The sequence below is a fragment of the Melopsittacus undulatus genome, chromosome 11 (assembly GCF_012275295.1).
Source record: "Melopsittacus undulatus isolate bMelUnd1 chromosome 11, bMelUnd1.mat.Z, whole genome shotgun sequence".
Classification (NCBI taxonomy): domain Eukaryota; kingdom Metazoa; phylum Chordata; class Aves; order Psittaciformes; family Psittaculidae; genus Melopsittacus; species Melopsittacus undulatus.
In genome coordinates this window covers 7,807,652-7,824,661 of record NC_047537.1, presented here as the reverse complement: position 1 = coordinate 7,824,661, position 17,010 = coordinate 7,807,652, and the positions used below count along the sequence as shown (strand labels likewise).

General features: G+C 50.6%; 1 protein-coding gene across 2 annotated transcripts in view; it reads right to left on the bottom strand.

The window, feature by feature from the left end:
* The window catches only part of ASTN2 (astrotactin 2), a 328,524-nt gene that overhangs the window by 210,416 nt on the left and 101,098 nt on the right, over positions 1 to 17,010 (bottom strand). For both annotated transcript variants that reach the window (XM_034067350.1, XM_034067351.1), the window contains 2 exons: positions 16,597 to 16,746; positions 9,324 to 9,431 (listed from right to left, as the gene is read on the bottom strand). In XM_034067350.1, coding sequence (XP_033923241.1) covers positions 9,324 to 9,431; positions 16,597 to 16,746 — 258 coding nt within the window. The remainder of the gene's footprint in view (positions 1 to 9,323; positions 9,432 to 16,596; positions 16,747 to 17,010) is intronic.

Here is a 17,010-nt window from a genome sequence, read left to right as displayed (position 1 = left end):
TATTAAAATGTATTTCCACCACCCGAGGAAGAGGGAGCAGGGGAACAGCGAGTGCCTGAACTGCTTAGCAACGCGTGGAGCAGCTGCCCAGCTGCTGTGCCATGCCGCATGCAGAATCTCCTGGTGCAGGGTGAGCAGCACCCACAGCATCCCCACGGAGCAGTGAGCCCACCGCAGCCCGTTTCGCATCCCTGCATCCTTCCTTGTGTTGCTGGTACCAGGAGTGCTCTTAATGATTCCTCTTTATGTTCCAGCTGAGCCTCATTAGGATGGTACAAGAGCATTTCCAGGACACTCTCACACACAGAAACATCTCGAGGTGTTTTACAAGTGGGGATCGTGTGGAATCAAATCAGACGCCAATTAAAGGGAGCAGTGGTGTTGAAAGGCAGCTCTGGCCACGGAGCATCCCTGTGCTGGGATGTGCCAATCTCCCTTTCCTACCCCACACCCCTTCCACATCAGGATGTTCCCTTTTCCTCCAGCACACATGGGATGGGACAGGATGGGACATCTTCCTTCCAGCCAGATGCAGCTCTGCCGTACCGTGGATCCCACCAAATCTTCATGGACCATTGAGCCCCAGAGACATTTCCCTCAGAAACAGGATGGGGATGCAATGAGCCCTCCAGACAGCATCGGAGCAGTGGGGTAAGAGCCCAAACAGGCATTTCATTGCACACCCTCTCTACAATACCTGGCTTCAGCCTCTCCTTGAGCAGGCACCTTCTCCATCACTGCCTTAGGCAAATCCCAAGTGAAGGTGCTCACATTTAAAGGCTGGATCTGGGTCAGGGCTTGGACGTGGGGCTATCCCCAGCCTCATCCCCCAAGCCAGCAGGATGAGGATCAACTCAAAGTGATGGCTTTCCTCTTCCCAGGCCAGGGGAGACTCACCTCCAAGAGAGCAGAGAGGGTGCACGGCAGAAGGGAAAGGGAGGAAAAGCAAGGAGGAAAGAGGGCTGTGCTGTGCAGCAGAAGGGTGAGATCAGACGCTTCCGGATTTATAGAGGATTTGATCTTGTTAAGCACACGCTGAATCAGATTAATACTATTAACATTTATGAATTATGAACTATAAATTAACCAAGGCGTCCTCCAGTAGAGCACAGGGAGGGGGTTGCAGACAAGGCAGCCCTGGGTGTGGTTTGGGGAGAGGAGGATGCTGAGGGTGGCATGGCCACAATGGGAGGTCAGGATTGGGCTGCTGGACCTCATGGCAAGGTGGAGGCTTTGGCAGCTGATCTGTGCTATACACCACAGCCTGCATTGGAGATAAACATCCCCAGCGAGCTCTCATGCTCCTCCAGCCTTTGCTCTTCACGTGCTCCTGGAGTTTTAATGCCTCATGTATTGAATAAATGTATTTACTTCCTAATTATACGGTTGCTGGTGGTGCTCTCGCTTTGCTTTAAAACAATGGGCCTGCAGTTCTGAGACATGCTGCCAGTAAATATCCATCAGGAGGAGGAATAGGGAAGCAGAGGGAAAAGAAAAGCCCTGAAGACTGGGCAAGGAAGTGGGAAGGGAGGGTGGAAACAGAGATGAAGGTGGCACAGGCAGAAATGCTGTGACCCATAACCACCAGGGTCAGCATCTCCAGCCCCATCACCACGGGGGACAGTTCTCAGAGCTGCCCCAGCACAGCAAAGAGGGGAGAATTTATGCAAATCCAACTTGCTCTCCTGGCACCGTTACAGGGTTTTGCCATTTCTCTGGGCATGGACTATTAAAATCAATGAAGTCAGTTCTGCTTTCGTGTTCTCGGTGCTGAATCGCTTGAGATAAAATCGCATTAAAGAAACAGTTCTATATTTAAAGGCAGAAATTGTCTGCACTGGAATTTTCTTTCATGCAAATCAATGGAAACACTTCTCCTGGAATTAAAGCCTGATCTCCTTTTTGTTTTAAACTCCAAATTAGTCCCAATTTTACAATATACAAACACAAAGGCAAATCTGGGTGGAAGGCTTCATTTTAAGGAGGAGGGAAAGCAATTTTCCGTATAGTGTAATGAAAACATTATTCCTACAGGAAAAAAGAGGAAAGAAAGTAATCATTATCTATGAAATAGCTCATGTTGAGTCACAGCCCAGGGAGGATTGTGCTCGGCAAGCAAAGGACAGCTGAATTGATTTTGAAGACCTGGAGAAAGTAGGGATGCCACCGAGGGCTCAGGACCTGGCAAGAGATTCCCCATCATGCTGCCCATACAGGCTCTGCCTGCCCTTCCATCACCACCCTGCAGGGAGAGGGGCTGCTGCCCGGGATCATGTAATCCCAGCATGGTTTGTGTTGTAAGGGACCTTAAAGCTGATCCAGTTCCAACCCCTACCACGGGCAGCAACACCTTCCACTAGAGCAGCTTGCTCCAAGCCCCTGTGTCCAGCCTGGCCTTGAGCACAGTCAGGGATGGGACATTTACCCAAGAGGATGAGAATAAGAATCTCTACTCTGCACAGCTTGGGCCACATCCCCTCCGTGCCTCAGTTTCCCCTACAGCCAAGCACCGCACAAGGACAAGCTTCAGTGTGCCACAACACCCACTCCTCCTCCTCCTCCAACCACATCCACAGTATCACAGGAGTGCCAAGCAGCAGCACCGAAACGTGTCTTCCTTTCCCACGCAGAGCTGACCCTCCTCCTGCCCGCATCCAGCGGGCTCATGTTCCGCTTCCTGGGAAACAAGAGGCTCGTTGCCATGCGGAGGGCGGCAGCAGAGCGATTAGTGAAATTTGTTACCCACATGCTCCCAACAAAATTAAATTAAAAGCCCTGCTCTGCTGTCGAGATAAGGGCCGAGCCCCTGAGATAATTCTTTTCGCTCTCAAACACTCAATTACTCGCTGAGGCTGGATCAGATACAATCAGGGAAATAAATAAATAAACAGGGAGAGCCACACTGCCTCCAAGAGCAGATGTAAAAGCCGTTATCTCCAGCACAGTCCCGGGAAGTTAGAGCCTGCGGCTCCTGCAGCATCACAGCCGCTTTAACTGTGGACTGTTCCACGCCTCTGCTTGTGCTTTGTGACCAGCTTCCTGCAGTATCCCTTCTTCCTCAGCATGTCTGCATCGCCGTATCTACAACCCCCAAGGACTTACAGGGCCAAAGATGCGGTTGGAGTAACCCCAGCCCAGCCTCTCTGCACAGATGGAGTCAGATAGGGATGGAGAAGGGCTCCAAGTGGGTTTTAAGTGCTAATGCGATGCCTGCTTGCTCTGTGAGCAAAATAAGCCCTCATGCAAAAGCACAGTGTTTATTTACTCGCTGGAAAAACAACATCCACAATGGAAAGATGAGAAAGGCTGGATATTAAGAGCATCCCTCTTCAGCACCAGCACCCTGGAGCATCACAGCGGTGATGGGTCCAGCCTGGGTGGGACATAACCTGGTGCTCTGAGAGGGAAAGATGAGACTTGTGTCATGAAGGTACCAGCGCTGACCTATCCATCTATTCCTACACTGAGCAGCTTTGTCCCCCCTTCCCAGGGAAGCCTGTCCTGCTTCAGAGCACTGCTGGTGCCAGCAGGGAGGGACAAGGCTCCCTGAGCACAGACAGGCAGCACAAGGCAAAGACAGACCCCTTACTCCCTCTTGCTACTGTAAGCAACCCAGCACGTTTGCTTCATCGCCTTTCATCTCCCATTTGATTCCCAGGAGCACCTCCAGCAGTTTGAAGGCTGCCAGCCTGGCAAACTGAACCCAGTGCACATGGAATCACAAGGGTGATTCCCTGAGGAGCACAGCACAGACACTGCCCACAGTGAGGCTGGGAGCACTGGCAGAGCACTGAAAGCAGTATCCACATTTCATCCCACATTTCGTTTAGTTCCCCATGAAATACTAAGTGTTTGCTGCCTCTGGAGACAGGAGAGGATCAAAGCGAAGCTTCCTCGTATGTAACAGACTCCGAATACCTAATATTCCCTTCTAAAAGGCCTTGTTTTAAACACCAAACACAGAGGCAGATCAAAGCTCAGCTTCTCGTTTCTCTAACAGCCCTCAGAAGACTTTACCAGCCAGCAACATGCGTGCACACACGTTCTGCTGACACCGATCCAAGGGATGCAATTGGACGCTGCTAATCTGTCTAAGCCATCACCACGTGCTATGGAAACACCAGGGTGCCTTGTTCATGGATTCCTCAGCATCCCAAAAGCAGCATCCCTCCCTTCTCTAGCCTGCTGGGGAGGTCTCCTGGAGCGGGATGGGAAGGTACCACTTGAACAAAAGCAATGTGTGAAAACAGGGTGGGATACTTCCCCTCATCTCTTTTAAGAGGCTTCAATGGAGATGATGCTGAGAAGAGTGAAGTGATCCCAGACCCGAGTTTCAAGGAGCACACTTGGGATAGCTGCCTCAGGCTGAAGCAGATCCAGAGCCTCCTGAATAGCAGCAGCCAGCTGAGGATGCTCAATGAGATCCCAGTTGGATCACTGTGCTGGGGTACCCTCCAGCATATCTCAACCATCACAGCATCAACAGCATCACTTTGCGCTTGCACTCAGCACTCTATTTTGTATCCAGATTTCCAGGCACTCTTTATATCCAATGGGAAAAATGAGATCAGCTCCAGGGACCCTATTAGGTCCCAGGGACTCAGACAAAGCTTGGCTACAGAAGCAGCCAGAGGATCTTTGCATCTCCAAGACAAACAGGGTCAGGATGCTTAACCCCTCGCAGGGTCTCCATACAACACCATCACTTTCTCTGCTTCAATTTCCCCTAACCCAGGAAAGCTGCGCAGCCCTGCAGACCCAATGCAGTGCTGATTTACTCTTCATTTAGCCCTTACAGATCATCTAGAAGGGGCTTTAAAACAGCACAAATGTTTCTGCCTTACAGATCATCAGCTCCAGGGCTTGAGAGAGCAGACGGAGGTGGGGGAAGCTTGTTCCCACTTCCCCTCTCCCACCAGCAAGCCAAGGGGCTCATTAGACAACCCGAGTCCTTGACAAGGTGGCAGCAGCCCCCACCACTGCAGGGAGCCTGGTACCACCTTGGAGTTATGACCCACCCCCATCTTCCTCTCTATTTGAACAGCCATCGAGCAGGCACCGCACGTGACCTGGGAAGCTTAAGGCAGCAAAGTCAGACGTGGAGCTGAATATATTTTGTTTGGCAAGAAGCAAACACCACCCTGGAGCAAGGGGGATGGAGCAGGAGCAATGCACTGTGTAAGCAAGGCTTCTGCATGGGGTTCTGCCTCCCTGGTTTGGGGGTTCTACTTAGAACAATGACTGAGCACACTGCATGCTGCTCAGGAGAAAAGAGGAGCCAAGTATATCAAAGCTTGGTATGGTCCATGATGAGCAGCTAGGGATGTACATTAGCATCTCTACAATGCTGGCCCATTCTCACAGAGACTTCAGTACTAGTGGAATGTGCAATGACTGACAGCCCTGGAGATGATATCACAGCCACATGTGAGGAGGTTCCCACGCTTCCCGAGTCTCCCAGGGGAGCGGGAAAGGGGAAAGCCAGCCCCACAGCAAGCAGAGCCCCAGAGCACACAAACCTGTTGCAAAGAGAGAAAAATCCTAGTTCTAAAAAATCACAGAATCACAGAATAGTTAGGGTTGGAAAGGACATTAAGATCATCCAGTTCTAGCCCCCTGCCATGGGCAGGGAAACCTCACACTACGCCATGGCACCCAAGGCTCTGTCCAGCCTGGCCTTGAACACTGCCAGGGATGGAGCATTCACAGCTTCCCTGGGCAACCCATTCCAGTACCTCACCACCCTAACAGTAAAGAATTTCTTCCTTATATCCAATCTAAACCTCCCCTGTTTAAGTTTTAACCCGTTACCCCTTGTCCTGTCACTACAGCCCCTAATGAAGAGTTCCTCACCAGCATCCCTATAAGCCCCCTTCAGACACTGGAAGGCTGCTCTGAGGTCTAAAATCTCATGGGGTCAGTACGAGGATCTGTGGGAAGGAGCAAACCACTCACCCCTAGCTGAGGTCCCTCCAGCCTTCAAGCCTGGAGCTCTACATGGCCTGACAGCCTCTCTCAGGACTTGTTTCACTTGGAAAAGTAGGACACCAAGTCCAAATTCCAGCTCCTTTGGAACTGCATGCTAGCCTTGCCATCAGCACTGCCATACAAGTGAAAGACACATTGATCCATCACAACACAGAGAATGGAGAGCTGGTGTGGGCATGCGCTGTGGTGAAGAAAAGGGATGGAGATGGGTATGACCAGAGAACCTCTTGAAATGATCCAGCTCCCCAGGGAAACTGGTGAGCATCATTGCCTCTCCCTGCTCAAATCCCAGGGATGGGGCTGAGCCCAACAGCAAAGACCAAGGATGCACGGGAAAATCTTGTCCATGTTATTCCTTGTACTCTCCCTACTTCCAACTTCTTTGGAGACTTTCCAAAGACAGGGAAGCATCAGCGTGAGGGGATCCCACTGACCTAGAAGCTGGGAAGGTGCATGCTGGGGTGTGCTGAGACTGCAGAAGATGATGCCTCAGCCATCCCTGCCTCTGTGCCCAGAATCATCAGATTTATTTCTCCATGTATTCCAGCCCTGAAAACCAAGTATTAAGGGGTTCTGAGCTACCAGAACAAGCTCTCCCTCACTCAATATTTACCTGTGAGAATGTCCCTCTAATACACCTTGGCAAAGCACTAGGAAACCTGCAGTCAGGAGACAAACAGAGCCCGTGACCCACTAACCAGCTCACCTACGGTGCCACCCTAACTGAAAACGGGGATCGATGCCTTGACAGCATCAATAATTAGGCTCAATCCTGAAAAACCTAATCGGAGGACAGAAACCCCAAGGAATCTCTCTCCTTGGACCTGATAACTATCTCACAGCACCTGCAACGACACGCAACCGTGGCAAAATCGATCCGAAACATCATTGTCAGAATTAACTGTATCTGACGACGCATCCCTCTCCATTTAAGTTACATCTCATCCAATTATGGATCTTTGCTGAACTTGTAATTATGAGTTTGGTACTGTGACTTCCCACTAAGCTATTGCTTTCCTTCCACGAGGGAGAGGAGAGTCAATGAAAGGATAATAGAAAATTCCTTTCAAGGACGCAGGGATAACAAAATTTAGCTAGACAAGAGGGGAAATACAATAGGGACCCGATGCAAGGCAATTCCCTCTGTTAGCCCCCATTGAACATGAACAAACCGGGTTCTCATAGCACGAGTCAAATACTAAGGCAGATCTAACAGCCAGCCCTGTGCAGCCGTGCAAGGCAGCTCTTCCCCCCCATATTCCCTTCAAACCCAGCCATCAAAGCTGCCCAGGTGAACAACAGCTTATTCAAGGGGAAAAAAAAGGAATGCTTCCCATTTATCTACTCCTTTCTATTTGCCCTACCAGAAAGCTTAAACAAACAACCCAAAGCCACCGTGTATGTCAATAAGAATATCTTTGTACCCAGCATCCAGCACGAGTGTGTGTTTCCAGAGACTGTCAGAGCACTTGACCTCACAGGGAATGGTGTCAAGGCAGTGTGAAAGCAAAGATTTCTCTGCTTTCCATTAAAACACAGGTTTCCACACCATGCTCATGCTCCGTCTCTCCCTTTCCTCGTGGCAGCTGAAAACACCCTCGAACTTCAGGGGCTTTTCCAAAGCATTCAAGGCCTTTAACGTTAGAACAGCTCATTGATAAAACTGCTTCAGCACTTGGGGAATGGTCCTTCCAGGACCATTTCTTTTGTCCCTCTTTGCAACATAACCAATTTCTTCCTCCTCTTGCACATCCTTTCCCCCTTACTGCAGCTATGTTTGTTCTGCAACAGGTAACTTTAACTCAGGAATTCTCTCTGTGCTTTTCATCAAAGACTCATTTGAAACTAGGTGAGAATTTCTCCTGGTTCTAAAACACATGGCAAAGAGAGCTAATGCAATTGAATATCCTGCCTTCCAGCAGGAATAAACGCAACACACCCCTGCACACATGTGTGCTTATTCCCTTGTGCACCCATCAAGCTGATCAGAGCTGTTGAGGTAATTTCACATTCAAATAAACACATTGAGAGCATTTATCAGAATGTCTCATAATTGAAACGAATGGGGCCGTGTTGCTGCAGCAGGCGCAGGCATCGCTCTGACGTGCTGAGCTCTGCCTGCCTTAACACAGAAAACAAATGGAGGGAGCAAACCCACTGTGCAGTTCTCAGATTGCTTCCCAACATCGCTATTTCCTCACAGGGATTTGTCACATGCAGCAGCAAATCTTGCTCCATCCTCCACCAAAGAGCTTGGGCTGAGGGTCCTGAACAAAAGGGCTCCAGTGGGATGTGACCAGAGGAAACAGGTTGGACAGGGTTTGGAGCAACCTGCTCTCATGGAAGGTGTCCGTGCCAATGGCAGGGATTGGAAGTGGATGAGCTTTAAGGTCCCTTCCGACCAAAACCAGCCTGGGATTCTGTGATTCTATGGCATGTGGTCACCAGTGTCAATGTGAGGATGGTATTTGTTTCTCACAATTAAGCCTGAAGGGACTGCAGTCTACAAATCCCTGTCCCAACCCTCGTTTTGGATTTGCTCCTTTTAACTGCCTTTGTGTTCAGAGGAAGGTGAGAAACACAGGGCAGAAAACTGGAGTTTGGAGCAGGGAATTGCCAAGTGCCTATCCCTGAGAGCTGCACTGGCACCAGGACAGTGATTGACACACTCACCATCCACCAGTGCAGCTTCAGGGAAGTGCCAGGGCATGTGTAATGCAACTGATAGTAGAAACAATCAAAGAAACCCAGAACCTCAGCAACCTCACCAGGAAATGCTGTTTATGGCTCATGCATAGTGTTGCATCACACGAAGAGTACGCCCTTACCTCTCCAGACTGGTATTATGGTCCTTACCTAGATTCATAGAATCACCGAATCATAGAATCAAACAGGTTGGAAAAGTCCTTCAAGCTCATCCAGTCCAACCATTCCCAGCACTGCCCAGGCCACGCCTAACCCATGGCACTGAGGCCTCGTCTCCACGCTGTGTGAACACTTGCAGGGACGGTGCCTGCAGCCCTGCCCTGGGCAGCCTGTTCCAATGCCTGAGCACCCTCTGGGGCAGGAATTGTTCCTCAGCTCCATCTAAACCTGCCCTGGTGCAGCTTGAGGCCCTTTCCTCTTGTTCCATCCCTTGTTCCTTGGGAGCAGAGCCCAGCCCCTCCTGGCTCCATCCTCCTGTCAGGCACTTGTAGGGAGCCATCAGGTCCCTCCTGAGCCTTCTCTTCTCCAGACTAGACAAGTTCACACAACATTAGACAGCATCACCACTGCACAAACACTTTTGTCCTCTTACACCAACATATCTAACCAGTGCCTATGTCATTCTGTACCTTTGCTTCGCCTCCGGCTCCGGTACTGCTCGGTGTAGAAGGTTAGCTGGGTTTCATCGTCCGCCTCTGAGCCAGAGTTTCCTTTGGCACGTCCAAACCCAATCCCACCTGTAAGCAATAGAGAGCAAAGAATCAGCTCTGTCAGCTGGGGTGCACAGCAGCAGGGAGGAGCTGGGAGCATCTCAGCAGAGCTGCTGGATTTGGCCAATATCCAGCACTCTCAGCCCAGGAGCTCTCCTTGGGATCACCAGAAGTGACCAGGAACTTTTGTCACTTGTGATTTCATTGCTTCCTTATCAAGAACCAAGACTCCATGGTGCCGTTTGTGTTGTGAACTTAAGAAGATGTTGTCTACCCCAGGCTCGCATTGCAATGCATTGACAAAGAAAACCTCTGAATGCAGAAACTGCTCTCTCCAAGGATACCCACATGGTGAAGAACTGTGAATTTCAGGTGTTTGCTTCAAAGCAAACCCAGCAGAGACAAGTGGTGAGGGGGGAACACAGCACTCGGATCCCCTCTGTATGGTGAGGGTCCCTTCCCACCCCTAGCACCCACATCTGCTCCTCCAGCTTGCCCTGATGGCCAGCAGATGCACCCTTGCCATAACAAGAAGCAGGGTTGTGCCATGGTTCACTTGGCATCTCCCTCCTGGAGCTGGAGACAATGTGCGATGCTGGAGAACCCTGGCTCGCTTCAGCTACAGGACCCACCAAGGAGTGCTAAAGACACTTAAAAAGCGATACAGACTCTAACTGGCAGAAGTCCTTCAATCCTTGCAGAGTTTAAAGCAAAGAGGCCTCTGGGGGTTGACAGTGGTCCTTTAAACTGCCATTAAAATATTTTACTGGGTTTAAAAACTCCTTTATTCTAGGCAGAAGCACAATTTCCCCACTTCTTGGCAGGAGAACAGAAAATGAGCAGCGCCTTCTGCCCTCTCAAATCCTTAATCACCGCAATGAGAGGTGGCTGGCAGGAGCCAGAGGGACACCAGGAGCTCGGCACGTGGCTCCTGCCCCATCCATGCCCCAACCTGGCTGTGCAGGGACCTCAAGGTAGGTCTTAACCAGGGGGGTTAGGAAGCTCCACCAGCTCCTTCCCACCTGAAAGCAGCAGGAGGAATCAGTGCTTGCACACAGTAGCTTGAACATGGATCTGGGGGGATTTACAGACTCACACCCCAAATAATAACCCAGCATCAGCCACTTTCCAGACCCCCTTAATGGCAAGCATCCAATGCCATGATACACCCGCACCCAGGGACTGGGGTTTTGAAGGACACAGCAGAGTGGTAAAACCAATCAGGCTTATTCACATCAGTGAGGAAAATCTTAATTAACCTGGGCTTCTAATGCAGGCCCTCGGGCAACCAGCCAGGGCTGCAGCTCGGCTGCACCTCCCCTTCTCCCCCTGAGCCTGGGCTCTTCTGCTTCTGGCAGTGCCCAGGGCTGGGAGACAGGCAACAGCTATGGAAGGGTTTTCCTCCTGGAGTTTGGCCCAGGAGAAGGATGTGGGTCCTGCCTATGCAGGCAGGACATGGTACATCCCTCTGCCACCTACTCATGAGCCAGACCTGGTCCCTTTAGTGCAGGCAGATGGCTGGAGGTGGACAGAAGCAGTGACCTCAGGTGCTTGTTCTGCTCTCACAGCCCACCAAGGTGACCAAGCAGCCTGTGCAGGCAGCAGCCCCCTCCAGCCCCTTCACGTTTGTTTGCCGGCTGCGTCTCGATGATGGATGGAGCTGACATGTTAAATTACTCAGGCTGGATGTCTTCAGAGAGCTCGTGACAGCAATATTGCATTTTCTGATTACCCAGCACTGCGCAGGATGTATAAATACAGGAGAGTCAGGAGACCCAGCACAGGTCCCCAGCCCACAGCAGGAACGTCTCTTCTCACCCAACACGCAGTGGCAGAGGTCAGCCTGGAAACATGAGCCCAGGGCAGAGAAGAGGCTGCAAGGGAATGTGCTTTTACCCCTTTGTATTACCAAGGATGACAGAATGCATCTTGGTAGTAGTTCTAAGGGGTCTGGAGCCCAGTTGAGGTAGTCTATAGGATGCAGCACTGATCCTGCCATGAACCTGACTTCGTGTTTAGCTGTCTCCAAAATGCAGTTAAAACACCTATGAGATTCTCATGCCTGGGGCAATACCTCCTGCAGCAGCTCCAGTGGTTGGCTTTGGTGGCAGGCTGCTCCCTGGGACATGGGACCAAGGACGCTCAAGATGGGGATGAGGATGCTCGCAGCAGAGAGCACCCACATGCAGCTGACGATGGGGATGAACAGGAAGAGCATCCCATTAAGGCCAAGCAGCCCTGCCCTGTCAGCACTCCTTTCTTTAAAAAGAGGGAGAAAACCACCAAATAATAGAAAACAGATCCTAATCACCTTGATTGATTGCAAAGAGATGCTTAAAAGAGACAGGCCACGGAAAAAGCAGCTTTGCAGGGCTGGGTATCCATAACACACCTGCAACTCTCTGCAGGAGCTCCCCCAGGGAGTTACATCCCTTTTACACCCAGTTTACTCCTGCTATTTAGATTTGAGGAAAACCAAATCTCCCCTTCCTCACCTGCATCCCCGCCTCCTGCCCCACCACCTTAGGGACCGGCTGTGGGTGAGGAGGGGGAGCTCAAGGAAGATGCTCTCATTTCTAATCCTGTTTGCAGATTTACAAGCTCGTTAATCCGCTCAAGTAGCTCACAGCTCAGCGCCGGGGCAGGATGCTCCTTCTGAGCATGCATTAATTTAGTGGGGAGAAAGGCGGGGTGCCAAGGCAAACACCTCTCATCATGGTGTAATTAAAGATGGTAGAGTTAATGCCAAATGGGGACTAAGGACATAAAACTCAGGCACTGGAGGCTCTGTCGTCCCCAAAGACTTGTTGTTAGCTAAAACCATTTGTACTTCCTTTTCTTTTAAAGGTGCATTTTTTGTCATTAGAAAGAAAAAGCAAACCTGACATTTTAAATCCCTTCCCCAAAGCCGGGAGGTTAACAGGGAAACAACTGTGGATGCAAAACAAATCAAACCCGAGGTAAAATCAAGAAAGAAGTAACAGCAGCTATTTGGATAACTCCTGTCTGAAGCTAGGTTGACCTCAGATGCTTAATCCCTCCAAGCTGGCTGGTAAAAGAGAAGTGGGAGCTTGTATTTGTCTCCAGTGGTGACACATCCGTCCATGCACACTTCTGCCCTGCCACCACTGCCTCACTCACAACGACAAAGGATTTTCTGTGCCCCTTCCCCCTAGGAAAAGGCCAAATCCTGTGCACACTCAACACTAAAGACTCACAGCCTCCTGTCGGACTGCACTTGCTTCACCTCCACACTCGCTTGCCCCATGCTATGCAGTCTCTGCTGTGTTCAACAAGCCCCTCTGCTCCCAGGCTTCCCAGTAAAGACCAGATCAGGGGTCCTCTCCCCACCTTGGTGCAGAGCTATACAGTTAGTTAAAAGGAGAAGATGAAGAAATCAAGCCCTTTAAAATGAAATGCTCTGCTCTGGTTTGTCACCGCAGCAGGGTGTGCATGCACACACACTGGCTTCAGCTGCTGAAGACTCTTCCTCTGCATTGATCTTCCCTTTTCCTTCTGCCTCTGCCCCCAGAACTGCACCAGGGTGGGTGATGCAATAACCAGGTGGTGGCCCCATGGCTTCCACTATGGAAAACTGGGATCACATTGATCCCCAAGGGCGGGCTTTGCACAGCTGTGAAGGGGTTTATTCTCACCAGGGAGCTGGACATGATGCTTTGGTGAGGTGAAAGCTCTTGGCTGAACCCCGAATAAACCTCATCAGCAAAGCACTATGCTCCACAGGCACCAGGACAGATGGATGGGGTGAGGTGGGAGGTAGAGCTGTCCTGGCACAAGCATGGTCCAGGGGTGAGCCCAGCCAAGCCGTGGTTCTCCTCCCTAGAGTGACTTTGGGTGACTTATGGCACAGCCACGACCTCTAAACCACAGGAAGCGGCAGCCCTGATGAACAGCGCATCCCGTCTCCGGCAGCAGGATCTATTAATGGCTTATTTCTTCTCAAAGCCAGGGTGCTTTTAAAGGCCTACCCCAGGAGAGGGCACCAGACCCCCTCTCTGCAAACCGGCCTCCCCCAAGGCCACCTCCCAGCACTGCACCCCGACATCCCATCAGCTCTTGGGATGGGTACGCAGGGTGGTCCAGCCAAACCTGCATCTTCCATCCCCATAGCGCTCCCTGCCCCACAATCACTTCCCAGTATAAGCCCTGCTCCAATGCAGCCTGGTTGGGATGCTTCAGGTATGAGCCTGGCTGCGTTTTAGGAACCAGCAAATCCAGGCTTTCTTGGGTGCAGCATCCTTCCCTCCTGCCCTGCCATCCCTCACCAGAGGTACAGCCCATCCCTCCTGCACCTCAGCTCTTAACATCCTCACTCTCCCTCTATTATTTATAAGCTCTAAATGCACTTCACTGGTGAGAATGTTTGGGGAACAAGTTTGTATGAAAAAGGCATTAGGGAAAATAAAGTTAAATGGTATTATAAATGGAGAGGGTGGTGTGTATTTTTGTTTTTTAAAGTAGATATTCTCTGCAAAATACCACTTTTTCCAGAGCTGTTAGAACCACTTAGCACAGAATCACATTTAATGACAAGCAATAGGCAGCAGTTTAAACACACTTAGTGCAGGGAAGCGAAACAAGGCAATGCTTCTCCCAGATTTGTTTGTGTTGGGCTGGGGCAGCGGGTTGGTTCTGGGTTTGGTTTATCCCAGAGCCTTTCCCTAAAGGAGTAAATCCTTTATGGAATGCACAGTTCCTTCAGGGAGAGCACTCCAGCTGCAGGGCTCTGATGAGGTTAAACATTAATTAAATCAAACCAAGAGAAAATAATTACACACATGCATCCATCAGGCCGCCTTGTCACTACCCAGTAACAAAGTTGGACCCAAACTCCATCAGTGGAACTGTCAGGCAGCTCTTAGGAGGAAATAAATGCATCCCAAATGGACAATTTCCTTTAGGGGGAAGGAAAAAAACTCACCATGGATTGCAAAGGATTAATGAGGCGAAGGGTTTGTGTTTGCAAAGGGATGTAAAATGCAAACATCAGGAATGGTGATATCATTGCTTAACCTTAATGCCCCATAGCACTCCAAGGCCTCCAGAGGCTGTGAAGACAAAACCTCCAGGAAAGGAGAAGGGAAAGGAGTGGATATGGCCTCAAAAAGAGATCTAAAGAAAAGAGGATAGGATTGGGCCTGTGGAGAGCAAGATCGGGGCTGGAGACCCTGGAACTGGCCTGGCTTTGGGGGCTGCTCGCTGATTTCTGGGGATTGAAACCTTAAAATCTTCTAGGGCATGCTAGTGAAGGCTCCCATAAGCAGACACACTCAAGGTCACACTCCCCTCCTGATGTCCATGGGGTACATTATGCCTTGGGCAAGGAAGGACAGACACAGCTCCCCAGCATCTCCTATGGCACATGCAACCATCCACAAAGGAGCTGCAGGAGGAGCAGAGCCCCCCAGAAACTGCAGTAGGTTGGACACCAACACCACAGAGACCCATCCTGCTCCTGGTGCAGATAAGGACCAGCCATGGCAGCACCTTCCCAGCTAACCCAGGCCCTTCCCTTGCACCCATCCTATTCACATATACCAGAGCTGAGCTCTGCAGCATGGGGTGCACTGAGACCCCCCTATCTTCCATGCAGCACCTTTGAGACCATTGCACCCAGCTCAGGACAGAAGCAGTTTGAAGTACCAGTGCCCAGCTCCTCCCCATCACCTTCCTTTACCTGCATCTTGTCCCCAAGGGCTCTGGTGCCCTGTATCCACCAATTCCTGTGGTCACTAATAGGCAGAGGGATCCACAGGGCAGCAGTGATGCTGCAAAGGCTGGGATGCTCTGGCATGGTGTGGATGGGGATTTGCAGGGAGGCAGGGAGGTGGGAGATGGAGAGTGCATGTCCTCAGGTATGGGACAAGCCAGGCTGCCTCAGAGCCACACTGTGCTCCCATGCAGCTCGGCATCGTGTCTCCTCCTAAACCTGGCTCCAAGGCTGAACTGATTTGCTTCATTAGTGACCAAGTTCAAAAGTGAAACAAAACCAACAACGGCAGAATGAGCCTGGAGCTGGGAATCAAGGCAACCTCCCTGCACAGCATCCCCCACATAGGCACGGCAAACCCCAGCTCTGTGTGTTTGAATAACTACCAGAAAACAAACCGAATCATTTAAACCAGTTAAAGACTCAGAGCATTTTCCTCACGCAAAGTGAATAATTTATAGGCAGAGCTATGATAAAAAATAAGCCCTTTCCAGGCCTGTATTGCAGGAAAATGTATCTAGAAGAAAAGATCACGTTTCAGACTCATAAATAAATGAAAACCAAAACCAACAGTAAATAAAAGGAGCATTTTCCTTCCCAGCTCCCAGTGCTACCACAAAGACCCGCAGTGTGACGGTCAAGGGACCCTCCTTGCCCATCATCCCTGGAGGGGCCCCAGTGCCTCCTCCCCAGCTGGAAATGTGGACCCAAAACCCTGGCACAGCCTCAGCACTCACCACCTAACCCACAGCCATCACCTTTCTAAGCAGTGACAGCAATAGGAGGAGGCAGTTTACATGCTGAAAAGCAACGCAAGGAGCAAATCTTGTTCTCAAGGCTGTTTTAGCCAACCTCCTCCTGTTGTTTTGGTGTAGCTGGCAATGCTACATATAGAAGTTACAGTATATATATAGTTCTATATACTACATAGCATATACTATATGCTATATAGTATATATATATAGTTATATACAGTTATAGAATAGCTACATATAGAAGTTACACTTTTGCATGGTACAGCCTTTAGAGCCATGGATACTGCTTCCTTTGTGACCCCTCAAATAAAGGCCAAAAATCCCTAATTACTGGGAAAAAGTGGAAAGATGAGATGTCCCAGTGACGCGAGTTAGGGGCAAAACGAATTTCACCCGTTCTTCCAAAAACAGAAGGTTTCCAAGAGACAATACTTGATTCCCATCAAAACACACTCAGCTGGGGCAGCTGACAGGAACCCTGGGCTTGCAGCAGACCTGGATAAACCCCATGGGGACACAACACAAGGGGAACTCCATCCCAAGCACCTCCACCAGACCCCGCAGAGGATGCTACATGGGGTTTGCCCCTCTTCACCCCATCACTGAGGAGCTCCAGCATCCCACATGCTCTGCAGTGAGGGTGAGGAGCTCCTGCCTTCCTCCTTTGGATGTGGTCATGGAGAGCATGGAGATGTTATCTGCCTACCTCGTGGCCGGCTCCGGCGTTTCCGTCTCCCCACAGATGTGCTGCGCAGTGCCGGCTGGAGCTGCCCAATCTCAATGGGTGTGTTGGTGCGGAAGCTCTCCTTGAACTTCTGCATCAGGGATTCCACTGTCTCCTGCGTCACCTCGGGAGCTGCAACACCACCAAAAGGATGTGGTTAGAAGAGGACCATGTCCCCATTGACTGTATAGACCAAGAGCCAAGCCCTGGGGCAGGAGCTCTGCCAAGAGCCCCCAGATCACCCACAAGGACCCATCCAGCACTTTCCAAGTGTTACCAAAGCCACGGAACTTGGATAATTGTGAGTTTACAGTAACAGCATTTCTGCTTTCCAGCATTCAGGGTTATTCCTTGCCTCTTCCCCCATGTGCACCCAGGGAACTAGGAGCATCGTGC